The following is a 27801-nucleotide window of genomic DNA, read 5'->3' as shown; positions in this document are numbered from 1 at the left end:
TTTTGCAGGCATAAGACCTCCTCTCTTCCCACCCCCATCCCATTCTTTCGCCTCTATTACCCCTGTGTTTTGTAGTAAAATACTCTGTCAGATGTAGTCTTGACTCCAACTTTCTGCTCTTTACGTGGGTCATGACACTGTTTTCATAGGCAATGGCAGAAATTTTAATATTTGTTGTCTACATATATTTAGAAGTTTCATTGAGAGCCTGCTTTTATTCAGTACTAGAGATGCATTCTGTTGATTTTCTTTGATTCCTGGTACTCTGATCTCCAATATACCTTCATTTGTGAGATTACAATTGTATGTTTATTTACTTTTATTTTCTGCTATTTTCTATGGAGGTTGTCTTAGAGCGGACATATGATATTTGTCTTTTGGAATTGGCTCATTTCACTGAGCGAGGTCTCCAGTTAAAAGACCATTTGGTTGCAAATGGTAAAATTTAATTCTTTTTAGTAGCTGAGTAGTATTCCATAAAGTAGATGTGCCATAGTATCTTAATCCAGTCTTTCAATGGACATCTAGCTTGTTTCCATGTTTTTGCAGTTGTTGATTGTGCTGCAGTGAATACAGGGGTGGAGGTTGCTTTCTCATGTATATGTATCAGTCCTTTTGTTTATATTCCCACGAGGTGGATTGCTGGGTCATATGGTAGGTGAATTTTCAGTTGCCTGAGTATTCTCCATACCGATTTCCATACTGGCTGCACCAGCCTGCATTTCCACCACTACTGTAGGCCATTCTCACTGTGGTTGAGTGAAACCTCAGTGTGGTTTTTATTTGAATTTCCATCATTACTAAGAAGCTTGAGCATTTTTTCATATGTCAGTTAGTCATTTGGATTTGTTCCTTTGAAAAATGCTCATTTTCTTTGCCCATTTCTTAACTTGCTTGTTTTGTTTTCTTGTTATTGTTTTTCTGGATTTATTTATATATTCTGGACATTAGCCATCTGTTATGGGGTGTGCAAAGATTTTCCCTCACTTTGTTGGCTGCTTCTTTACTTTGTTGATTGTTTGCTATGCAGAAGCTATAGTTTGATATAGTCCCATTTGTTTATTTTGGTCTTGACTGCCTGTGCTTTAGATGATTTTTCTATGAAATCTTTCCTATGCCTATATTTTGTAGAACATGCCCTACGTTCTCTTAGGTTTAGATACTTTGTTTAGATTTGGTCTTGGTGTATGATGAAAGGTCAGGGTCTTGTTTCTCACTTCTGCAGGCTGCTATCCAGTTGTCCCAATAACACTTGTTGAAGAGACCAACTTTTTCCCCTGGGTTGTTTTCTGTTCTGTTGTCAAAGATCAATTAGCTGTACATGTGTGAGCCCTCTTCTGGTGTTTTTATTCTGCTCCATTGATCTCCCTCTCTGTTTCTTTACCAGTGCCAGGTTGTCTTGATCACTTCTGCCCTGTAATATGTCCTAAAGTCTGGAATTGTAATCCTACCAGCTAGATTCTTATTCTTCGAGATAGTTTTGGCTATTCATGGTGTTTTGCATTTCCAGATGAATATTTGTATTATTTTTTCCCGCTCTTGTGCAGGATGTTCTTGGGGTTTTGATTGGGACGCATTGAATCTGTTTATTGCTTTCAGTAATATGGATGTTTTGATGATAATGTTGATCCAGAAACATGCTATAATTCTTCATCTTTTAAATTCTTTTTCTATTTCTTTTTTCAGTGTTTTGTAATTTTCCTCATAGAGGTCTTCCACATCTATAGTTAGATTATTCCAAGGTATTTAAGAGTCTTCTCTGTTATTTTAAAAGGGACCATGCTGACTAATACTTTTTCAGCCTTGGAGTTTGTGTACACTGGAACCATTGATTTACGTTCATTTATTTTGTACCCTGCCACCTTACCAAACTCTCTTATAAGTTCTAGCCATCTCTTTATTTAGTTTTTTATTTCTTTTATGTATAGAATCATGTTGTCTGCAAACAGACAGTTTGACTTCCTCTTATCCAGTTTGAAATCCTTTAATTTCTTTTCTTTGCCTGAAGCTCTAGTGAGGATTTCCAGTACTGTGAAAAGTAGCAGTGGTGATAGCAGACATCCTTGTCTGTTTCCAGATCTTAGTGGGAAAGCATCCAATATTCCCCCATTCAGTATGATGCTGGCATTGGCTTTTTCATAAATTGTTTAGACTATGTTGTAGAATACAACCTTGCTTAGGGTTTTAGCCTGAAGTGGTGTCTGTCTGCATCTATTGAGACAATCATATCATGTTTGTTCTTCAATTTCTTTATGTGGGGTATAACATTTATACATTCGAATGTGTTAAACCACCCATGCATAGCAGAGGTAAATCCCACCTTGTCTAGATGAATGCTCTGTCTGATGTAATATTGCATTCTATTGGCTAGTATTTTGTTAAAGATTTTAGCATCTGTTTCTTCAGAGGTATCAGTGTATAGTTTTCTTTTTCTTTTGTGTCTCTGGTTTCGGTATTAAGGTGATGTTGGTCTCATAGAGTTTGGAAGAACTGCCTCCCTTGCTATTGTTTTGAATAGTTCATGAAGAATTTGGGTCAGTTTTGCTTGGAATGCTTTGTGGAATTCAGCAGTGAAACCATCTGGGCCTGGGCTTTTCTTTTTTGGGAGGGATTTAATTACCAACTCAATCTCTGCCTCAGTTGTAGGTTTGTTTAGATTTTCTGTTGTCTCGTGACTCAGTTTTGGTAGATGATATGTGTCTAGGATTCTGTCCATTTCTTGCAAGTCTTCTGACTGACTGGCAGATAGTTGCCCGTAGAAGTTTCTGATTATTCTCTGTATGGCCATGGTAGCTGTTGTTATGTTGCCTTTTTTATCTTTGATTCTAATAATAGTTGTCTTCTCCCACTTTTTATTTTATCAGTTGGGCAAGTGAGGTGTGTATTCTGTTTATTTTCTTGAAGAACCAACAGTTTGTTTTATTGATTTTGTGTGCTTTTCTTTTGGTCTGTTTTTGGTTTGTTTCCTCTCATTTTGATTATTTTTTTCTGTTGGTCTTGAGATTATTTTGCTGCTGTTTTCTGGCTGCTTTGGGTATGTGCTTTTCTTGTTTGCTAATATAGGCACTAATTGTGATAAATTTGCCTCTTAACACTGCCTTGACAGCATCCCGCAGTTTTGGGTGTGTTGTATATGAGTCTTCATTGGTTTCAAGAAATTTTTAGATTTCTTCTCTAATGCATTGTTTGTTCAGTGCCATGTTGTTCAGCTTCCAAGAATTTACAAATTTTCTGGAGTAGTTTGACTTACTAATATCTAGTTTGGCTCCATGGTGGTCTGACAATATGCATGATAGCTTTCAAACAAATTTTATGCTTATGTTGTATCTGTTGCTTCCAAATTTGTGGGTAGAGAGGCTTCAGCCTCAATTTGCAAACAGTGCCACCCTGGTTGTTTCGTTTAGCCCTGAGCATTCCTAAGTCATGGCTTGGCTTTCTTTTGCATAGTCTCTCTCTCACTCGTGTTTTCTGGCATCTGGCCTCAGGGGAGTTACTGTAGCACAGAGCCCTACAGTTGCACATCTGATTGGACAGTGTCCCTCTCCGTCTTGTCCCACCCACTGCGGTGAGGCTGTGAAGTGGAACAGACTAGTGGGTCTTCATTCTCTTCTGGTGGTTTACTGCTGTTTTCTGTGGCTTCTGGGGTGAGGAAGGTTTCTACAGTGCAAGGTCACTCATTTTGCACCCACTTGAGCAGAGCTCCTCTCTGACTCTCCCTCAGCCTATGGAGCTGTGAGGTAGAGCAGGCCCTCAGCTTTCAGGCCATTCCTCCCAGCCAAGGCTGCTGTGAATGTTAGCTTGCAGTTTGCTGATTATTTTGGTTATTGATCCTTTTTTCTTAGAATTATTCATTTATATCTTTTGCCTAATTATTTAGCTGCTTCATGCTACAAACACTTTCTTTAAGACTTTATCAGATTTATTGTATTTTTGCTAAAACAGAATTTGTGATTATCATATAATAGGTCTTCTTGTCTTCTGAATTTCTTGTCATTTTCTGGGAAAAGCTCTTTCATATTTTATTTGAAAGAGTTAGAGAGAGAGAGAGAGGGCATTCACTGATTCATCCCCCAAATGACCACTGGGGCTGGGCCAGACAAAAGCCAAGCCCTAAGAGCTGGGAGCTTCATCCTTGTCTACCACATGGATGCAGGGCCTTAAGCCTGAACCATCCCTCTGCTGCTTTTCCCTGTGCAGTAGCAGAGGGCTGCATAAGAAGTGGAGTAGTCAGGACTAGACCAACTACTCATACAGGATGCCTGCACTGCAGGTAGTGGCTTAACCACAGCACTGGCCCCAGTTTCCCTACCTTTTTTTAAGATTTATGTATATTTTTAGAAAGTCAGATATACAGAGAGGAGGAAGATCTTCTGTCCGATAATTCACTCCCCAAGTGACCGCAACGGACAGAGCTGAGCCGATCTGAAACCTGGAGCCAGGAACAGGATAGCAGGTAGCAGGATCCAAGGCTTTGGGCCGTCCTCAACTGCTGTCCCAGGCCGCAGGAGGAAGCTGGTTGGGCAACAGGACTGCTGGAATTAGAACTAGTGTCCAAATGGGATCTTGGCACTTTCAAGGCAAGGACTTTAGCCACTAGGCCAGCGTGCTCTGCCCAGGTTCCCTAATCTTAATGTTACAAAAATGCTTTCTTGTATTTTGGCTTTTTTTTTTCTTTTTAAAAACAACCAATTTTCATTTTTAAAAATTCTGCTTTTATTATAAACTCTCTCAGATATGTGACTCTGATTATAGGAATCCTTGTTGTGTTCCACTGAGATCTTTCTCTTTTTTGCTAATACCATGTGATTTGAAATCAGATTTTTGCCTTCAAACTTGGTTTTTAAGTTTATATTTTATCAAGTATGCTTTATCTAATACAGCAGTTAAATTCTTAACTGAACCTAGCAAGTTTTTATCTTTTTATAGACTTGAACAAAGTTTATACACTTAAGAATGGAAATTGGAATTCATATTGTATAATTAGAGTGTTACCTATACAATTCTTTAACTTTATTTCTGTTTTCATTCTCAATATCATCTAAATACCAGTTTTAAGAGTTAACAGAAAAATGTAAGTACTTATTTAAGATGAATTTTTTTTTCTATTCTATTCTTTTATAGTAAATGAACTATCAGCCCTCATGGAAGATGGACGTTCTCAAGTTCTTCTAGCAAAAATTTACAGTAAAATGGAAAGACCTGATGATGCATTCACTTCACTGCAACAGGTAGACATGTGCTTGTATATGTGGCTGTACTGTGAGGATGGGTGCAGAAGGCATTGTATCACATCTAAGAGAATGCTCTCTCCTGGACCAGCAGTCACCCAAAGGATGTCAGAGTAGAGAAGGCTGCTGCTTTTAACCCTACTTTACATCTAAGGAAGCTTAATTAACAACTTGTGTGAAACCAAATGAGTAGTACCATTGGATTTGTTTCACTTGTTTCTTCCTCTACTTACATTCACTTTTAATTTGCTATTTAATGATATTCAAAGTAGAAGATTTATAGCTTTTCCATAGTATCTTCCACTAAATGATTGATGTTTGCTACGGTTTTCCAGTTTCTAGTTGACTAGAAGTTATAAGTGACTTAATTTGGTCAGATACATTCTGTACATCTATGAAAGTGGTCATGTAATTTTTCTCTTTTCCTCAATCTTGTGTTAATGTAAAATATTAAATTGATTAAATTTTTAAGTTTTAAGCAATATCATGGTATTGCTGACATAAATGTCATCTTTTTAGATCAATCTCTAATGAACGTAGATATAGAAGCTCTAAATGAAGTATTAGGGAACATCTTTTTTGATTATGGTCTTGTTTCGGGTATTTATATAGATACTTAGTCTTTCTTTGGTTAGAACTTCCATACATTTATTTAACTTTTTTCTATCCTTATTCTTCCAATATTTCATGTCTGTATATTGAGAATTTGTCAGCATATATTATTTTTATCTACTCTGTTAGTCTTTTCATTGGAACATTTATTTTCTATATTTAGCATAATTATCGATTATATCTGGCCACATATCTACTATAGTTTGATTTCTTTTTGAACTTAATAAATTTTGTGCTCCTTTTCATTTCTTTTTCCTTTTTTTAATCTTTTTTTATTTATTATTATTATTATCATTTTATGATACAATTTCATAGGCTCCTGGGATTTCCTTTATCCCCGGACCAATTCCTCCCCCCCCTCCACCTAGTTCCTCTATATCATTACTAAAACATAGTTCTTCATACACAGTCATATGTCCATCATTGCAGGCATGGACAATGGCAGAGAGTCCAACATCCTATTGTCAAGATAGAGTAAGCAGTCTCATTGTAAGTCCATCTTTGTCTGGAAATGGAGATGCATACTACATTGTATCCTTACATCTGGATGGTTAGTCTCCATTTCACAGTTACTGTACATCCCCTTAAATGAAAAGTCACAGTACAAAATCAACAGTAGGAAGAAAAATAGAAATTTACAATGCCATGAAGTTAAGTAACATGTTACTAGATGTGAGAGTCTCCATTACACAGCTACTATACATCCCCTTAACTGAAAAGACACAAAACAAAATCAACAACAGGAAGAAAAAAGAAATTAACAACACCATGAAGTTAAATAGCATGCTACTGAATGACTAAATGTGTCACTGAATAAATGAAAAAGAAAATCAAGAACCTTCTTGAAGAAAATGATGTTACTGTAAGATCTGAGTCATTGAATAATTTAATCACAAGAAAGTGTTTTAAAGAGATGAACAAAAACAAAAACATCAAAATCCATGATATAGTTTCCACTGATTTTTGTTGGTGAAATGTGTCTCTTCTAGACAACAAATAGTCTTGTTTTTTAATCCAGTCTACTAATCCATGATGTTCGATTGATGAGTTTAAGCTGTTTACATTCAGGGTTAATATGAATGGGTGGTAATTTGGTTCTGTCATTTTAGGAATGGGTTGTTCATTGATTTAGTCTTCTGTGGTCATTTTACTGAGATGTTCTTCCCATTTGCCTTTGGTTTTGTTTGGTGCTATTCCTTTTCTCTGTCACAAGAATACCTTTAAGTATCCTTTGTAGGGAAGGTTTGGTAGAGGCATGTTCTTTTAACTTTTCTTTACTGTGGAAGAATTTTTTCATTGTCAAAGACAAAGGAAAGTTTTGCTAGAAATGTTATCCTGGGCCGACAATTTTGTACTTTTATAATCTGGAATATGTCACTCCATTCTCTTCTGGTCTGTAGAGTTTCCTGTGAGAGGTCTCCTGTGAGTTTAATTGGCATTCCTTTGTATGTCAGTTGATTTTTTTCATGTGCACATTTAAGGATATTTTCCTTATGTCTGATCGAAGAAAGCTTGGTTATCATATGTTGCAGTGAAGATCACTTTTGATCAAGCCTGTAGGGAGTTCTGTGCCCCTCCTGGATGTTGTTTCCCAATTCTTTCTCTTGATGAGGGAAATTTTCCCTTAATACTTCATTAAATATATCTGTAAAACTAGTTTCCCTTTCTGCACCTTCTGGGGATCCCATAACTCTTGTATTAGGCCTCTTAATAGTATCTTTCAATTCTTGAATACTTTTTTTGGCCTGATCCAGCTCTGCTTCCAGCTTCCAGCTTTTTGTTTGTTTTCCCCTGGTGACAGGAAATATCTTCCAATTCTGAGATTGTTTCTTCTGCTTGCTTCATTCTGTTTTGGAGACTGCTGTGTTCTTAATTTCTGATATATCAGCCTTGATTTGGTTTCTTGCTGCTACTTCCTGTTTAACATATTCCTTAAATTCTTTGAACTCTTGTATGTGCTTCTCATTGTTGATCAGAAGCTTTATAATAATGAGTTTTCTGAATTCTGCGTCTCCCATTTCCTCGATGTCTTCCTCAGTTAATTCTGAGGTTGGCATAGGGTTTTGCTCCTTTACAGGGAATCTTCAGTAATATTCATTTTGCCTGTGTGTCTTCTTTTGCTCTTGGTCATTGTACTTCTAGTCATCAAATTCTTCTCCTTGGGGCAGGTTTCTAAGCTGTGTCACCCACAGATCTACAGTTCGATTTTACTTAATGCAGTTGGTACCTAGCTCTTTGCTTGCAGCCAATTGTGCCACTCCCTCCAGCGAGTTCCAGGTCTGGGTTCTTATGTTAGATTTCCACCATGGTCTCCATAGCCCCAGCTCCTGGCTCACCACTCTCCACCTCTGTGATATCATGCTGAGGTTGCACTGTTGTCTCTGCAACCTTTCTCCCACTTCCGGTTGGAGCAGTTCCCAGGATTAGGGAGACATCAGATGTCCTATATTGCTAGGTTGTTGGTGGTGCTGATCTTGCCAGAACCTGTTAGCCATTAGGTCTGGGTGCCACATGGACCTATTTTGACCCATACGATGCCACAGTTGGTATTATTTTTCTGCAGAACCAGTGCAATCCACTGAACTCAGTGAGTTCTCGCCGAGCTCAGCACATGCACAGTTCACTGTTGTCCCCTGCAGTCCTAAAACTTTTGCCACAGTGTGTAAAATGGCACCTGACGTGCCACTGTTAGAGTTCTTGATCAGCTGGCCGTCAGGTCTGACGGCTGCCCAGACCTGTCTTGGGTGGAACCTGTAGAATGCCATGTTGCTGCAGTTTTCTGAGTCAGAAATGAGTTCACTCCCAGCTCAGTCCTTTCCCTTGCCTTTGCCTCCTTGTGCAAAATGGTGCCCAGTTTGGCTCTGGCGGGCTGACTGGGCTGTGAAATCTACCCTGTTCTCACACTGCCCGTCTGGGATCTGCTGCTCTGTCTGCCGCTGGTCAAATCAAGCAGACAAGTAGGACGGACCATTGTTTGTCTGGGTTCACCTTCCAAGTTCCCAGTTAGAGTCCCTTCCCACCTGGTTGCTGGTGGAGTTCATAACGCCTGTTAGCTGAATTGCCCTGGGGTATCAGTCACTGCAACACCACACCATTGTTTTCACTGCTTTCCTGTGTCTGTCAGTCTCCAGGTACCCCTCTGCTGTTGTTCTGTCCTCTCCTATTTCCTGGAATGTGTTCTCTCTGGTTCATCCTGATTAAATGTTTTTGCATCTGTTTAAATGTGTCCTTATCCTCTTCTTTTTTCTTGATTTCATAACTTTAGTACACTTTTTCATCTCTATTAACTTGTTGCTTTTATATGCTTTTACTATATTTTGTAATGTTAGTGTATCACAATCCACATCTTTACTCAAAGTCATTTACTCTTTTTCCCCCATTATTATTGTCTTGCATTTTAGGCATGCTGTTTATCCTTAGCAGAATTTTATATATTTCCCTCAGATTGTTAAACACTGAAGAATCCTTTGTATACATAATAATTACAAAATATCTCTGGATACCCTTAAATGCATTTATAATCATATATTCATTTTCAGGTACATTGCTTTTGTGAAGTGTTATGATTTATTTCACATTCCTCCCAGCCTTTACCAAACTCCATCTAATCTCTAAATATCTAGATAGCTAGATCATATCTCTATATGTTGCCTGTAGAACTATCATAGCCTTCGATAGAAATTTTTACGAAACATGCTACTGCCAGTGCATGTTTCATTTGCATTTGTAGAAAGTCAGCAAAATAACAATGAATATAAAACAATGTCACTTTAGAAATGCTAGCTTTTTATTTGCTCTGATCCTCATGGTTGGCATTTATTGTTGTTAGCTGAATTTTCATCCTGAATCAACCCATATCTGTGAAATCTCAAAACCATGAGCTGGTCATTGATACAGAAGATAAAATGTACATAACAAAGCTCTTAAGAAATAATGCTAATTTATGACATGACAGTGATTGAGCAGATGGCATGCTCATTGGCCTAACCGCTCTTTCATAAACGCAATCAAATGCAAAATCGCATCACTTCTTCAAGCAAATTTTTCACTAATACTAAATTCCATATGAAAATGTTTTTAATGATCATTGTAATATGTTGCTTAGTGGAAACTGAACATTTTTTGATAAAATGCTTTTCAGAAATTGAAAAACACCTTGCTCCTCTGATAATCTGTACAAAATTGCAAAGTGTCACGCAAATATCAATATCATAAATTTGTTTTGTCTGATCTAATGAAGTATAAATATTTGGCCATCATGATTTAATTGATGCAGACATAAAAGTCAGACTTCTTGGAAATTACAACAGGATAATTTTTCATTCAGAACAGAGAGCTTTTGCAAGACAGAGAGGATGATACTGGTAACCAGGCTTGTCCAGGCTATAAACCTTGAGACTCAAATGATACCAGTGCTTACCTGAATGGATAGACTGCTGATCCTGAGGGCCATTTTGTAATGAGCCTTTCTTGTTAATATTCGTTCAGCTTTCTCTTTGATTTTTAACTTTACTACTTACCCTGTCAATTCAAAGTTCATTTGCAAATACAGTAAGACCAGAAAAAATGGGGCATGTCTCAGCAGAATGCTTGGGGGTTGCAGCTTGGAAACTTGGATTCCTGGAGTTAGCACCCTGGGCAATTTCAGAGAAGGATTCTGAGTGTGGATATCCAGGGAAGCAAGATCTATGCCTAACAGAGATTTTGTTTAGCCTCATTTTTTTTGTGGTTTTTGTTTTTAAGTATGAATAAATTCATGGACTTGCATGTGCAAAACCATGAACAATTGTAAAACCCAAAACAATTGTATACATACTGTCACAAGTAAATATATACACACTAATATAACCTAAATGAAGATGTTATTACATTGTAAGTCTTTACTGTATCCTCTATACACTTATGTTTTGTAATGTTCTCATTTTCATTTTCAAAGGAATCCTGTTACTACTGCTTAAACCTATGATTTGATGTAGACTCTGCTTTATACCATCTTTATTAGCTACCAGTAGTCAGCCAACATTTTGATAGACTCTCCTGAATGATACCTTTTCTGTACCCTAATGTGTGGCCATCAGTGGGTATTTATAATATGCTGAATAGATGAGTGAACGTCTTAGTGCTTTTCTCCAGTTCAAAATAAATTTTATTTGTGAATTCCTAATCTGCTGGGGTCCGTACAGTGAATGTGGGGGACAGGAAGGTGTGAAGAGTACTGTTCCGTTGCAGCCAGGGCTGCAAGGAATTTCCCGCTGCATGGCAGGGCCCAGAGGATGTCTGTACAAACCACCGGAAGGCAGTCCCATCTCCCATTGCTGCATGGACACCAAACCACCCCACTGAGAATTCTGTAATCTATTCAGACATTGTTTGCCTCTGCAGGAGTTGGTCTTTACTATCAATAGGAGCTTAGAAGTTGATGTTGCTGATAAGTCTTGCCAAAGGGCCTTTTACAATTCGTGCTGTCTCTGTCTCTGCTGCCCCCATGGACCTTATGCTAATCAAGGGATCTATGTTTAGGGTTGTAGAGTGAGGATTGTGGTATGAATGTGTTACTGATTGATGTGCACACTCTATTGAGAACTGCTATTGAGAGCTTTATGGTGAAACAAATGATAGAATTCTCCTTGGAAACACCCACTTTGACCATGATGTAAAAAGTCTGTGCCAGAGCTTGTGACTGCTTTTGTATAAATAAAGGGGACAGCTTTCTTGCTATGTCCATTATGATCCTGAAATGGTAGTGGTCCATTTCTTTTCTCTCTACGCCTACTCCATGCTGGAGCTGGACTCCAGCACTAGTGCATAGGAATTTTTGCTAGAAAATTAAAAGAAAAATCTCAATGTTAAGCCAGATATATGAATAGAAACGCTTATATTCTTCCAAAATAACACATGATTGGTCCCGGCGGCATGGCCTAGTGGCTAAAGTCCTCGCTTGAAAGCCCCGGGATCCCATATGGGCGCCAGTTCTAATCCCGGCAGCTCCACTTCCCATCCAGCTCCCTGCTTGTGGCCTGGGAAAGCAGTTGAGGACGGCCCAATGCATTGGGACACTGCTCCCGCTTGGGAGACCTGGAGCAAGAGGTTCCAGGTTCCCGGCTTCGGATTGGCGCACACCGGCCCATTGCGGCTCACTTGGGGAGTGAATCATCATCGGACGGAAGATCTTCCTCTCTGTCTATCCTCCTCTGTATATCTGACTTTGTAATAAAAATTTTAAAAAAATCTTTACAAAAAAAAAAAGGGAATTTGTTCTGCTGTACAGAGAAAACAGTTTGTTATTTATTGTAATAAATAATGAAACAGTAACAACAACAACAACACAACCAAAATCAGAAGTCAACTGTCTAGAAGTAGGACAATCACTAGATATTTAATGGGATATATAAATATGGGCATATGCTATGCCTATGCTTCATTCTAATAGAGGTAAGAGATCTTTTAGAGGAATCATGTGTGTTATTTTTTTTTAAAGATTTATTCATTTTATTACAGCCAGATATACACAGAGGAGGATAGACAGAGAGGAAGATGTTCCGTCCGATGATTCACTCCCCAAGTGAGCCGCAACGGGCCGGTACCAATCCGAAGCCGGGAACCAGGAACCTCTTCCGGGTCTCCCACACGGGTGCAGTGTCCCAATGCATTGGGCCGTCCTCAACTGCTTTCCCAGGCCACAAGCAGGGAGCTGGATGGGAAGTGGAGCTGCCGGGATTAGAACCGGCGCCCATATGGGATCCCGGGGCTTTCAAGGCGAGGACTTTAGCCGCTAGGCCATGCCGCCGGGCCCTCCCTTTCTTCTTTAAATAATGTCCTTAATACCATCCTAAGAGTGAAACACCAAGCACAACAGCATTGTTGAATCAGCATGTTTGGCTTGTATGTTCCTCAGAAATAAAGGACTAATGCATATGCCCTGAACAATATATGAATACATTTGTTGGCTCAAACTTGACAAAGTTAGACTTAATTTTGGATATTTACTGATTATTAATTCAATAATCATGTATTCTAAGTAGATGCTTTGTGACAACATTTCCTAGTTACGCTTCTTCCACACATCTTCATAGCAGTTGGAAAAGATTTAATAATTTCATATCACTTTCACTGGAAAGATGTGTGCATGATATCTCATTTGCAAACTACCATTTTTTTTTTTAGGTTTTAGCCATAAAACAAAATTCTGTTTTTTACAAGATTTAGTCAACCAAAGACCATTATGCTTATTGAAATAAGCCAAACAGATTGACATGTACTGTTTTCTCAGATTTGTGATAGCTACTATATAGACTACCAAACATGATGTGTATGAATGAGATTGACACCCTATGATTTGATTATTGTTTATAACCCTTATCTGTATTCCTGTTGAACAGTAGTTGTTCAACTTTATACTTATAGAACTCTGTTTCGAAGAGCATTAACCCTGTGATTATAAAGTAAATTGAAAGTATGTTATCGTAAAAAAAAGAAAAAGGAAAACGGAAGGGAGGGAAAGTATCATTATAATCTTAGAATTGTATCTATGATGTACATGAACTCTGTTCTAGGTCAATAAAAAATGTCCACTTCAGTATCAACACCAAATAAAGGAATTGAAGACAAAAAAGCTAACAAAATGGATGTCAAGTGTTTTCACTAAGAAAACAATGTCATATAGATCATGTGAATTAACTAGATTTTGCTTTCAACAGTGTATATATACTTTGGACATCATAAATATGCACTGTTTTGTTTGTCAATGAAACATTTAAATCAAAAGAAGAAAAAAAATTTTTTTGATTCAGACTTTGTTAGATCTAGGACCAGTAATGCTAGAATAATTCTTCCATGTAATTACAGAATGTGCATTGTTTAATTGCATATTGTTTTTTTTTTAATTTGTTTATATTCTTATCTTTTGCTAGGCTCGAGAATTACAAGCTCGGGTACTAAAACGTGTTCAGATGGAACAGCCAGATGCAGTTCCTGCACAGAAGCATTTAGCTGCTGAAATTTGTGCCGAGATTGCAAAACATTCTGTTGTCCAGCATGACTATGAAAAAGCAATTAAATTTTATAGAGAGGCTCTGGTTCATTGTGAGACAGACAATAAGGTCAGTACTTTAATGAAACTTTAAGCACCTTTCATTCCTGATGCTGCTTAACTCTCTCAGATATAAAGTTCTTACTGGCTTATTTATGAAGATTTGAAAAGCCATCATAGCAGATGCACATTAAAAATTAATATTGTTTCTAAAGCTTACTCAAAATATTTATATGATGCCTTAACTTCAGAACATTAGCATCTAAAAACAATAATGGAACCAAACAGGAGAAGGCAAACCTACAATATCTTTCTTTTTAATACTCTCCAATGTTTTAACATTTTCAGTTTCTCAGGATGGTCTGGATCTTGATGATTTAATTCACTTTGCTAATAGCTTTTATACACTTCTGTGTTTCACTTGTATTTGGTACTGAGGAAAAAGAAGTGTCTGTACTAATCCTGCAATCTCACATTGCAAAAATGATTTTTGTGTAATATCCTCGTGTTCATAGCTGGTTGTATGAACCAAAATGCCATTGTTCTGTCAAGGTTTGAGAAATCCTGGGTAGAAGAACAATTTTTCTTAAAAACCTTCTGGTGAATGGCTAATAGTTAAGTGATCAGAATAAAAGACAGCCATAGTCTAGAATTATGGACAAAGACTGAACCTAATTTAATATAACACCCAGATGTAGGGCAAAGCTGCCTGTATATAACCAAAAAGATACTTTTTCAGTAATGACTAAAATAGTCAAAATTATCATTATAAATCTGCAGCATACCTTAGACATTATCTATATGAGCCCTTTTTTTTTTAAGAGAAAAGGAATTTGATATGACCCCATCATTGAAAAACAAAAGACCTGTGTTCTTTTTGTAAGGCTTTGCAAGTCTGCCTTTTAACTGTGTTTCCACCTGCTTTCTTGTTTCTTTTACCAATGAAAGTGAAAACTGACTGGCAAGCACAAAGTTTTCCTTATCTATTGTGTTTGGAATTTTCATTGTTATAACTTTTGGCCAACTAAAGTTCATTCTGTGTTCATATGTTTTTTCAAATGGTCTTAGTTTCCAGCTAATCCTAACTTTTCCTGTATAGATTATGTTGGAATTAGCCCGATTGTACCTGCTGCAGGATGACCCTGAAGCCTGCCTGCGGCACTGTGCTCTACTTCTCCAGAGTGACCAGGATAATGAAGCGGCCACCATGGTTAGTCCAAGAGCCTTCAGCACTTACACAAAGGCAGTTGTGTTTAATACTCCAGCCAAGATTCAAACTTTACACCACATAGCTAACACTAGATAAGCATGATTCATGTTGACTGTTGGAAGAAATCAGAAATTTCTCACATTAGCACATTTAACAGCAACAACAAAAAGACCAAGGATCATTTGCATTTTATTTATAGAAAAAAATTCATAGCATAAAATAAGGTCAGGCAGTTACTTACATCTAGCTAATTTTTCATTATGCCCAAGGAAATTCTTGGTCAGGCAGAGTTCATGTGACAAAGCTATAACTTACTAAATATTATGTTTTAAAAACTTACTTAGACATGCTGAACTAATTTAAGAATTCCAGTGGAAATTACGGAGCTAGAGAAAATTAAAACTAAGAATTGTTCTATAACAGGCCATTTTTAGTAGAATATTTTCCTTTTTTTCCCTCATCTTGACTTGACTTGAAATGTTTGTTGGCTTTTCAAACAGCTGCCTGGCTGATGTTTTGTTAGGTTTTGTTAGTTTTATTCAATGTTGTTTCAACTAAAGAAAAATGTAAGAAGCCATGATTTAAAATGCATAATTTAAGAATCAATACGTTTTCCTTGCTTTAAATGCCTTTGAAAAATCTGACTTAAAATTTGTATGGTGTTTAATGTTCTCATTATCATTATAGCCAAATCCAGTGAGACATCTTTTGTATAGTGTCATGGAGAGTGTTGAAGTTTCTACTGCAAACATATTTTTTGCTAAAAATATAGTTTCAAGACCAGAGCAATCTTCCTCACATTCTTGATTATCTTCTTTACATTGATCTCTAAGCCATTCTGCTCAAGGTGCTTGAACTTGAAATGGCTCCTTTTTACAAATGTCTGTCATTTGTATTTTCATATATGACACTTAATTAGAAGAATATGCTTTGTGAAATATTTGGCAATGTTTTTAGAGCCAACTTTTATCTTCATAGATGATGGCTGATCTCATGTTCAGAAAACAGGACTATGAACAAGCAGCGTTTCACTTACAACAGCTTTTAGAACGCAAACCAGGTAAATCCACAGTGATCATATACAGTTAATGCAGTCATCTCCTTAAGCCTCCTTTTTCTTTCTTTTTTTTTTTTTTTTTTTTTTTTGGAAAAACCTCTGCCATGGCTGAGTCTGACTGCTTATTTCCCACATCAACTTCAGTAACATGAATGGCTATAAAGAAAACACAGCACTGTTGACTGTTTTTATGTTATAACAAACTTTCAGTTGGTTCCTAGGACTACCTGACAAGTCTACTCTGTCTCTAATATCACTTACACCAGTTACACATTCTGCTTCCTCTTCATACCTCTGACATGCTTTCCACCTTGCTTGTCCTCAGCTGACATCCTTGTCTTCTAATGTCACTGAGAAAATGTGAGTTCAGTGACATTAGAAAATGTGTTCTCCATCCCTTATCTCCAAATCTTGCTCCATTGGTTTGTTTTAGTTTCTTCCCATCCGTGGCTAGCTTTTCTTTGCCCTAAATACAACCTCTCAGCTCCTCAAGAACTGTTCTCCTGCAGCTCTCTCTGTCTCTTGCATTATAAAGTTTATTTTTTCTGATCAGTGTACAGCCATGCGATGACATATCCCTGTTTTCAATGCACTCATTAAATAAAAGCCAGCTCTTAACATTCATCCCTCTCCAATGACTGCTGTCTGCCTGTGTATTCCTTTACAGCAAGTTTCTTCTAAAAGGATATGAAATGTGATGTTTTCACTTGGGTTCCTATCTTTCTACTAGACTGCACCAAGTAACTTAGGCAATGTGGCCAGTGACCTCCATGCTTCTGTGTCCAACACTGTATTCTCAGTTGTTACTTATTTCAGTTTTCCTCATGCATGATTCAGTTTATCACGCCTCCATCATGAAAGACTTTGGCCTTTGGTTTTTTTATATGTGGGACTCAGTTGACATTCCCAATAGAATGTTTAATATTTTTCCTTCTCTAACTTTATGCCATTTCTCAGCTCAGGGGTAGCATCACTGTTCTTCACAGCCACAGAATCACAAATTCCACAGCCACTTGTGTTTTGTCTTCTCTTACACATCACACTCAGGCTATCAGCAAATCTTTGTGAGCTCCACTGTCATTATCACTGCCTCCTCATCTAAGCTTTCAGTACCATTAACATAGATGTTTTAGGATTCTTATAATTCACCAGAGTCTTTGCTGCTCAATAATTTAGCGTAGAAATTGTTTCAGAGGGGCCAACATGGTGACCTGTCAGGTTAATCCTCCACCTGTGGCACCAGCATCCCATATGATTGTGGCCTAAGAAAGCAGCAGAGAATGGCTCAATTCCTTGGAACCCTGCACCCACCTGGGAAATCTAGAAGAAATTGTTGGCTGTTGGCTTTGGATCAGCCTAGCTCAACTTTTCAGCCATTTGAGAACTGAACCACTTGGATTGAAGATCTGTCTCTCTCTCTCTTTCTTGCTCTGTAATTTTGCCTTTCAAATGAAAATTAATACATTTTTTTACAAAGATCCTTTCAGATGAGATTAGCCAAGTCCCTGCTCCATCTCACACACATACACAAAATCCTAACAAAAGGATTTGACCATTATGCTCCCGAACACAAAGAAAGCAAAGTGGACTGTGCAGTATATTGCATGAAGGCTCCAAAGGATTTGTGTCCTCTGACTTTATTCTGCCATCAGCACTCTAACTTCAGTTCTGAATAAATCATGATCCCAAGTGACCACTGGAGTTCTAGGTATTGATACTTCAGAGCCTCACTAGTGACTGTGCTTGTAGTATTGAGGTAAAAAGGGCACATGTCCCCAGTGAATCATATTCCTATCCTTTAAAATCCCTCTTGTAGGGTCACCTTTATAGCTGCAAAAGAGGTGGAACATGATATCATCTTGTACCATATCACAATTTATGATGTCAGAATTAACCTAAAAACGTGCATCTACCTTATGTGTGTGTTGTCATCGTCATTGTCGTCATCATCACTGGACATTCTCAATAGCACATCTTAAACCTTAGCTTAAAGATCTGTTTTAGCTTACTCCAGAAATATATTGTCCAGTTGGATTTAGCTTAGATAAAGATCTAATTGCTGCTGTCTTGGCTGATTATATGTTTTTGCTCTTGAACTATCCAAATCAATGGGATAGTTTTCCCCCTAACGTCACCTTAATTTTTTTTTTAAAGATTTATTTTATTTTTATTACAAAGTCAGATATACTGAGAGGAGGAGAGATAGAGAGGAAGTGGAGCTGCCGGGATTAGAACCAGCGGCCATATGGGATCAAGGCGAGGACCTTAGCCACTAGGCCACGCTGCCGAGCCCCACCTTAATTGTTAAATACTCCCAGCACTCCTGTCTTTTTGAAAGCTATCACATTGAGTCTGTCTTCTCCTAACCCACTGTTGTAATTAGAACATTTACTCCTCTAACCTGAACTAGTGCAGTTTCCCAGCTCATCTTCAGCCTCTGAGTTCTTCCTGCTCCCAGGTGTCATGGGGTCATATCAGTTCTAATAAATCAAAAGCTATTCCTTTGTTCTAAATTTGGGATGGCACTTTGGAGTAAAGTTTAACATTATATAATTATTTTAAGAATGATATACCCCCAAATTTTCCTTCCATTCATATTTCTTACCCCTCTTCGTTCATCTTATCTAATAACACCAAAGTTCACACCACCCCTAAGCCCTCCCCACTTTCCCTGCTGTCCTCTTCCTGCTCCAGATGCCTCTGTCTGTTGAGATTGCTCAGTAATGGACTCTTACCTGAAGTCTCAAGTCCCTCAGACAAAATTAGAAATTCTATACTGTAATTCTATATCACTGCCTTCATGTCTTAACATATCCCACTATTTGTTATCTTTTTACCGTCTGTCAATAATTATGGACCAGCTAAATTTCTCAAAGTATGATACATTTTAGTTTATGACAGGATTTCTTAAGTGAAGGATTGTTTTTATAGAACAATTCATGAATAGCTAAAAGATAAGTAAATGGCATTTGATCCTTCAATAGTTAATTAAAACTCATAATATAATTCAGTTATTGTAGGAGAAAATTATTGAAGAAACCATCCTCTGAGTGTTGACTTTAGGTGATATTAGTAGTAGCTTACATCACAATATGTTAGCAATATTGCAGAAAAATATTGGCCAAGGGCAGTGTTGTGGTGCCACCAGTTATGCTACCACTTGGACATGAGCATCCCATGTCAAAGTGCTGGTTGAGTCTGGAGGCTGTGTCTGATCTTCCATCTTGCTAGTGCACTTCAGAAGGTGATGGCCCAAGGGCTTGAGATCCTGCCAACCACATGGGAGACAAGGATGGAGTTCCTGGCTCTTGGCTTTATCCTAGGATAGACCTGACTGTTGCAGCCATTTGGAGGTGGGCTGTGTACATGTGTGTGTGTGCATCTTGTCTTTCTTGCTCTGCCTGTCAAAGGAAAAATGAAATATTTTAAAATATTGGCCAGAAATGTTAATTATTAGTTCCTGCTTCATTATTAACAATATCTGTGACTTTATTATGAGGCAGTCATACTATTTCCTTTTAATACTTTTAGATATTAATAATGATGTCTTAGTTTGTTAATGACTTTTAGGCCTTTACTTGATTTCCCTATCAAATTTCAGTCAATTATAATCCCATTTTTCCTAGATTATTTGCATGAATTGTATTTGTAGCTAGTGTACAAGGCTAATATTTGAATCTTATTTTTCTGAAACTGTATTTTTGTTGTACTCTGTTTTAGCAATCCCCAAAAACAAGAACAAAGTCTTTAGATTCAAGATTATGTGTCAGGAAGAGCAAATGATAATATTATCAACCTGGATTATTTTGGCCTTATGTGATAAAATACATGAAAAGCTTTCAGAGGTCTCTTTATAAAATAATTTTTTAAAAGATTTATTTATTTTTATTGGAAAGTCAGATATACAGAGAGGAGGAGAGACAGACGGGAAGATCTTCTGATGATTCACTCCCCAAGTGACCGCAACAGCCAGAGCTGATCCAATCCAAAGCCAGGAAGCAGAAGCCTCTTCTAGGTCTCTCAAGTGGGTGCAGGATCCCGAGACTCTGGGCTATTCTTGACTACTTTTCCAGGCCACAAGCAGGGAGCTCGATGGGAAGCAGGGCTGCTGGGATTAGCACCAGTGCGTGCAAGGCTAGGACTTTAGCTGCTAGGCCACTGCACACCGGGCCCAACACAAGTATTTATGGTAAAACATAATATAAAATGTATCCGTGAATCATTTTTAAGTGTGCGTTTCAGTGGCATCAAATATTCCCTCACTGTTGTGTGAGTCATCGACAGAACCTCTTGATTCCACACTTAACTCTGCATGTCAGCTGCTCATTCTTCCCCAAACCCCACTACCCCCTGGAAGTGGCCATTCAGCAGTGTGAGTTTGAGGGCTGTGGTTACTTGCTCTTGATGGAATCATATATCATTTATCCTTTTGTGTCTGGCCTATTTCAGTTAGTATAAGATCTTAAAAGTTCATTCACGTAGGTGCTTGTGTCAGAATTTCTCTCCATGTCATAATAGATAAATCTATATCTGTATTTACCTATGAATAAATCTTAGAAAAAACAAAATAATTTTTTTCAAAGCTAAGATAGTGGTGGTAAAAGAAAGCTAGGTAGAACTTTGAGGAGACTTTTTAAGAACCTGCTAAGAAATTATACTGCAGAGCAAATTAATTCATTTTCCTTGGGAAAAACGTGACATAGCATCTAATATTAGGATTCCATTGTGGTAAGATAGTGTCTGGAATATTAGATTATACGTATGTTGAAGCCTAGAATAGAATTTTAATTGTCACCCAAGCATCCTCATCAAAATGTAATTTTTTCCCTTTCTGGCTGCCATATCAGCATATGTCCTGGGAATACAGTAGCTCATCCTGTGTAGTCAGAACAGTCTTCCTGAATTCTGTAATTGGAGTGTAGATTATGAAGATAGAGACTGTTTCTAGAAGGTTTTGATTCCAGGAGTATTTGAAACCAAGTTGTAAACATTGTATTTCTACATTTACTCATTCAAGCCTTCTCACACTGTGATTAGCCCTTCCTAACCTTATCATTTCACAGAACAGCCATGGGATTTGTTAGGGACCGTTATAACCTCCAAAGCACTCCTTTTCTTATATTTAAATTGTACTTCATTTGAAATATATCATACTTTAATGATGTAGTAATATAACCATCAAAATGAAAGGTCATCTTTATTGTCCATAATTGAAATATTATTTATTTCTAGATAATTACATGACATTATCTCGTTTGATTTATATTCTAAGAAGATGTGGAAAACTTGAGGATGTTCCACGATTTTTCTTAATGGCTGAGAAACACAACTCCAGAGCGAAATTGGAGCCAGGATATCAATACTGTAAAGGACTATATCTTTGGTAAATCCATTGACCAAGTAAATCTTACATAATAGTTTTATCTTATTGCAGATAAAGTAAATACACTTTTCTTTATAGTAAAAAATGTATTTTAAATGTCAATAGTTTTATTCACTAGAATATAACATACTACAAGTTTTGTGGTAATTGAAATAACTTTTTAATGTTTAACAAGGTATACGGGAGAACCAAATGATGCCCTTCGCAATTTTAATAAAGCTCGTAAAGATAGTGACTGGGGCCAAAATGCCCTTTATAATATGGTAGAAATCTGCTTGAATCCAGATAACGAAACTATTGGAGGTGAAGTATTTGAGAACTTGGATGAAAATTTGGGGTGAGTAGTGTTTGACATATTGTTTGATACTTGTTTGGGGAAAATAGGCTGGGATACTTTATAAAAGAAACTAAATACTAAGATAACAAGATGAAAATTAAGGTGAGTAAGTCAGACCTAATAGACCTGTTCTCTACAACTGGCATCAAATGCTTTTAGGATGTTTCCTAAATCAAAATGGACATACTATGAAGATATCCCCTTAATGCCACTGTAGAAAATAAGATAACTGCTAGAATTTGACAGCTGTGCCAAAAATCATCCACACAGTAATAGTAACCACTAAATGGTGATTACATACCAAATTCTGTGCTTAATATAAAGCATATATGTTATAAAAATGAATGATCTGGTTTATTCCTTGCAACAGTTACATGAAATAGGCTTAACTTGTGTATTGTGATCATAATGATAGACTACATTCCAGCTGGCCTCAAAATTCCCACTCTTAGTGCCTGGGGCTTGCTGCTGTGAAATGGTTACACATCAAACTGTGTATGCCTTCTCTCAAAATTGGGCAAAGTGTGATTGGGAAATGCATAATGAAATAAAGAGAATATAGGAAGAATGTGAAATTTACATAGGAGGCAAGAAAACTATCGCATCTTCAGCCCCTCAAATAATAAATGATTTGGAGTATTAGAGAAGCTCACAGAAGTCATAACAGTGCATGGTGTCAGGAGAGGAGGCATGAAGGAACATGAGGAAGCGTTAGGTTGCCGAGCCCTCCAGAGACAATGTTGAAAGCTAAATTTACATGGAACATTTTAAAGCAAAGGAGAAACTTGTGTATTTTTCATTTGTTTAGAAGATTTGAGATAAAATACTGTGCAGAACGGTAAGCCCTCCAAATGGAGATTTTCATCAAGCATTTGAAAATATAAAATGATGCACACCCTGGGAGGCAGCAATGACGCTTCAAATGCTGGAGTCCTTGCCACTCACTTGTCATCTAAGACAGCTTTTGTTCCTGTCTTCTGGCTTCAGCCTGGCTCAGTCCCAGCTGTAGTCATTACTTAGGCAATGAACCAGTGGATGAAGGATCACTTCCTCTCCCTCTCCTTCTCTCTTAAAAATTGGAATCCAGAAAGGAGGTCACAACTAGCAAGATGGATTTTGGTAGGTAACTGCCAAGCAAATAGTTAGAATTCCATGAACAACCTCTTCACGAGCAGAGTATAGAAGTCGGAGAACTCAGTTGGCGCTCGCTGACATGGGATTTGAGAGGAGTAAAGGAGACTGGCAAAGGGTAATTGCTGTTGTGGAAAGAGAACAAAGCTGCTCAGTGTTATAGACACTTAAGGAGACCAGTTTTGAAGACAATAACCAGATGTGTGTGAGGTTTAAATAACAAAAAACTCAATATCTATGAAAAGAACCAACAGCTTTAGAGATTAGACTGTGGGAATTTGGTTGCCTTTATTGACTTCTATCTATACATGCCTATCTGTGTATGAAAATTAAAAACTTGCCAGTACACATTGAAATTTAATTATACTTGAAATGTAGAACATTTTGACACGTGATTTCTTTCATTTATGAAAGACTAATGAGCAACATGGTGAGAAAATAGTATATATTTTGTTGAAAGTCAAGAGTTTCAGAGAGAGGAAGAAAAATCTTCCATTCACCTGTTCACTCCCCAGACGGTTGCAGTGGCAAAGGCTGGGTCAGGCAAAAGCCAAGGGCAAAGAGCTTCATCCAGGACTTCTGTATGAAAGGCGGTGTCCCAAACATTTGGGCTATCCTTCTCTGCTTTTCCCAGGCTATTAGAAAGATGCTGGATCAAAAATAGAGAAGCCAGGATGTGAACTAGTACCCACATGGAATGCCAATGTCACATTTAAAGGCTTTATTCACTATGGCACAACAATGATAAGTTACTTCATCTTTTAGAGCCTCAGTTTGCCAAGTTGAAAAACGGATTCAACCATATGTTCAATGAGGCAGTCTGGTACTTGGCCCCTTTCCCTTCTTTCCTTTGCTTTCACTTTCAAAGTGGATATAGCATTTGAAAATTTAATAGTTCTACTTTATTTCTAGCTTTATATTAGCTGAAATGAACATATATATCAAATAATGAAGTTATCTTCATTGATTTCTGTCTTCATCCTAGAATGAGATATGGTTTAATAATACTTTTGGGGGCTATGTTAATTTTGCTTAAAAAATACCACATAACTGTATTACTTTGTATTATAAGATTGCAAATGTTGTTTGTGATTACTTTTAAATGAGTGATAAAATGTGAAACTAGTGTAACCAAAACTATTCTAATCTTAATGAATTTTGTCTCCTGAGTAATAAACATAAATGATTTATTTTTAATTGCATACAGTAATTCAACTGAAAAGCAAGAATGTATGCAGTTAGCAGTGAGAACAGCAGAAAAACTCCTTAAAGAACTAAAACCTCAAACAATTCAGGGGCATGTACAACTTCACATAATGGAAAATTACTGCCTGATGGCTACCAAGCAGAAAGCCAATGTTGAACAAGCACTAAATGCCTTCACCGAAATAGCAACATCTGAGGTTAGTCCTTTCTTTTTTCAACTTGGTATGCTACATTGATGCAAATATATCATTAATTTTTTTAATTTTCTGAAGATCTGTTTTAAATTATTGACAGTAAAATTGTATGAATGTATAGCTTCATGTATTAGTATATAAAATACACATGCACATACTTTAGCCCTGATTTTTATACTGTACTCTTTTAAAAAAAGATTTATTTTATTTTTATTGGAAAGTCAGATATGCAGAGAGGAGGAGAGATAGAGAAAAAGATCTTCCATCTGTTGATTCACTGCTCAAGCAGCAACAACGGCCAGAGCTGAGCCAATCTGAAGCCAGGAGCCAAAACCAGGAGCCTCTTCCGAGTCTCCCATGTGGGTGCAGGGCCCCAAGGCTTTGAGCCATCCTCAGCTGCTTTCCCAGGCCACAAGCAGGGAGCTGAATGGGAAGTGGAGGAGCCAGAATATGAACCAGCACTCATATGGGATCCTGGTGCGTGCCAGGGGAGAATTTTAGTTGCTAGACACCACTCCTGGCCCTGTGAAGCTACTTTTGTTTCCAGAATAGACACAATTAATGTTTTGATATGTTTCTTTTGTATTTATCTCAATTGGAATGCTGAATTTTACAGAGATTGAATTACATAAAAGGTTATAAATTCACAAGGGAGCAACTTATTTTTCCTCTGGAGAATTTTTGTGGTGTAAATGTAGCTTGAATTTACTTGCCAAGTGAGATTCATACATGGCTACCTTGATATCTCACCTTATCAGCTTGTAAACTTGGAATTTTTCCAATGTAGAGCTGAGATCAGTACTGACAATTGATATTTTATCAATGCAAATTATGTTGATGTTCTTTGGCAACAATGAGATAACCTCCTGCGATTTATTATAATTCAGTAGTATTTCCAGAAGACCCAAGACATGCCTCTTTTCTCACTTCACTCAAACTCAGTCCTTTCTCACTTTGTAGGTGTTCTGTGTTTGCTTCCCCTTACCCATTACATCACTTGATATAAAGGAAGGCAGTGTAGATGTCTGCTCCAGCAACAGATGGTAACAGCTCTACGCATGATCCTCAGGCTTTAGGTTTGCTCTGCCACTCAGCAATTCTATAGACCACCATCTGTTGAAGTTCATAAGTTTGTATCTCTCAAAAAGTTTACAGTATTTTTTTGGTATTTTCTTGTTGTTCTGAGGTTTCAGTGGCAGGAATAAGCTATGGAAAAAGTCTTGACTGGGTCCCTCTCTGCCGTTCTCCCCCTTCCTAATTGAAGGGTCAGGAGACCTACAGCTCTTCCTGTTGGATGCATGTGACTAAGTCCTGGTAAACAGCAAGGTTGTGCCAGCAGCAATAACTCTTTGGACAGAGCACTTTGGGAGACGTTGGACTAATACACTCAAAGGCTGTGTGCTGTTCAAGGGTTTTGTGCAGTGGTTGGAGATAGCCACTGAGTTAAAGAAAGAACAACAAAATCTGGGAGGACACGAAGTAGTTTCAAGTAAGGTTGCTGAATGATATGTGGAAGAGTTCTACCATATTAACAGTGAGTTTATTTTCAGTGAACTCATTATTCTTAATGTGCTGGTTAAAACAAAAAGAAGTAAAAGCAGTGAATGGCATTGCAGCTATTTCCTTCCGAGAAGGACTGCCAGATGAGACTGTTTTTTTCGAATCCTTAGTCAATTGCCCATCTCTGTTCCCAAATTATTTTAACTTCCAGCAATGATCAGTGTTGTACGTTGAACATTTTACTATGCTCTTCTCCTTTTGCAATTTTCGTTAAGAGTTACCTGAGTTTTATGTCTTACCCTATAACTTCGTTATAGACATGGTATTGCAATTTCCAAGTTGCAGTTTCCTTTAATTGTATTTGAAACTGAGAAGTGCCTTTTTTTAAAATAAAAGCACCATAATCCCTCTGTTGAAATTTAAGAAATACCATATTTTAAATGGTGGCATGCATTTTATTGTCCATGTAAGTTTTCTGAATGGATTGATGCTGGCCTCCATATCATTCTTAAGAACTAGTTGGTTGCAGAGTGATATTTTCTGACTTTGAATTGTATTTAAAAGAATACTTTGAGGGTCCGGCGGCGTGGCCTAGCAGCTAAAGTCCTCACCTTGAAAGCCCCGGGATCCCATATGGGCGCCGATTCTAATCCCGGCAGCCCTGCTTCCCATCCAGCTCCCTGCTTGTGGCCTGGGAAGGCAGTCGAGGACGGCCCAATGCATTGGGACACTGCACCCGCGTGGGAGACCCGGAAGAGGTTCCAGGTTCCCGGCTTCGGATCGGCGCACATCGGCCCGTTGCGGCTCACTTGGGGAGTGAATCATCGGATGGAAAATCTTCCTCTCTGTCTCTCCTCCTCTCTGTATATCTGGCTGTAATAAAATGAATAAATCTTTAAAAAAAAAAAGAATACTTTGCTTATCAGATCCCATAAGGAAGCTGAAGACTAAATCTAAAAGCATAAAGAATGAGTTGATTTCCTATAATTCCTAGGTAATCAATTGCATGCATATCTTATTTATCACATTAGTATTACATTCCTTTTAGCAGTATGGACATTTTGATGATAGTTATTCTACCAATCCATGAACGTAGCAGATTTTTTTAACATTTTAGTATATTTCTTTCCCTAATGTTTTATGATTTTCATCATAGAGATCATCTTCAGTTAAAATTATCCCAAGATATTTAAAAATTTTTGCAGCTATTGTGAATGGGATGAACTTACATGTTCTTTCTATGCCGTGCAACTGTTTGTGTGTACAAAGATTATTGATTGTTGTGTATTGATTTTACAGCCTAAAAGTTAACAAAACGTTTTTATGAGTTCCATTAGTCTCTTAGTGGAGTCTTGGTTCCTGTCATCTGCTAACAGAAATAGCTTGACTTCATTCTTTCCAATCTGTATCCCTTTGATTTCTTTCTCTTGACTATGGGCTCTGACCAAAACTTTCATGAGTATATTGAACAGCAGTGGTGAGAGTAGGCATCCTTGTCTGGTTCTGGATCTTAGGGGAAGTGCTTCCAGCTTTTCCTCATTCAATGTGATGCTGGCTGTTGGTTTCTCATATATTGTCTTGATTGTGTTGAGGAATGTTCCATTTGTATCCATTTACTTAAGCTTTTTATTATGAAAGGATATATTATCAAATATTTTCTCTGTATCTACTGAGATAATTATATGACCTTTATTCTTTAGTTTGTTAATGTGATATATCTCTTGATTGATTTGTGTATGTTCAACCATCCCTGCATACCAAGAGTAAATCCCTCTTGGTCCAGGTGAATAAATTTTTTGATGTCTTGTTGGATTCAGTTACCTAGTATTATCCTGGGTTTTTTGCTTCTATGTTATTCAGATACCTTGTTCTATCATTTTCTTTCTTGCATCTGTTTCTAGTATTGGATTTAAG

The 27801-nt window shown here is 37.5% G+C and overlaps 1 protein-coding gene and 1 long non-coding RNA gene across 2 annotated transcripts in view; one reads left to right on the top strand and one right to left on the bottom strand.

Moving 5' to 3' along the window:
* Nucleotides 1–27801, top strand: part of TTC21B (tetratricopeptide repeat domain 21B) — a 69237-nt gene that overhangs the window by 32556 nt on the left and 8880 nt on the right. Inside the window, exons 19-25 of the mRNA XM_058664578.1 lie at nt 5122–5228; nt 13751–13939; nt 14969–15079; nt 16058–16139; nt 21369–21519; nt 21695–21856; nt 24195–24390. Coding sequence (XP_058520561.1) covers nt 5122–5228; nt 13751–13939; nt 14969–15079; nt 16058–16139; nt 21369–21519; nt 21695–21856; nt 24195–24390 — 998 coding nt within the window. The remainder of the gene's footprint in view (nt 1–5121; nt 5229–13750; nt 13940–14968; nt 15080–16057; nt 16140–21368; nt 21520–21694; nt 21857–24194; nt 24391–27801) is intronic.
* The window catches only part of LOC131480374 (uncharacterized), a 92407-nt gene continuing 87998 nt past the window's right edge, over nt 23393–27801 (bottom strand). The window contains exon 3 of the long non-coding RNA XR_009245460.1: nt 23393–23636. This is a non-coding gene — a long non-coding RNA (uncharacterized LOC131480374). The remainder of the gene's footprint in view (nt 23637–27801) is intronic.

The sequence above is a fragment of the Ochotona princeps genome, chromosome 5, assembly GCF_030435755.1.
Source record: "Ochotona princeps isolate mOchPri1 chromosome 5, mOchPri1.hap1, whole genome shotgun sequence".
Lineage (NCBI taxonomy): Eukaryota > Metazoa > Chordata > Mammalia > Lagomorpha > Ochotonidae > Ochotona > Ochotona princeps.
The sequence above is the reverse complement of the archived record's forward strand: the minus strand, read 5'-3'. Positions and strand labels throughout refer to the sequence as shown.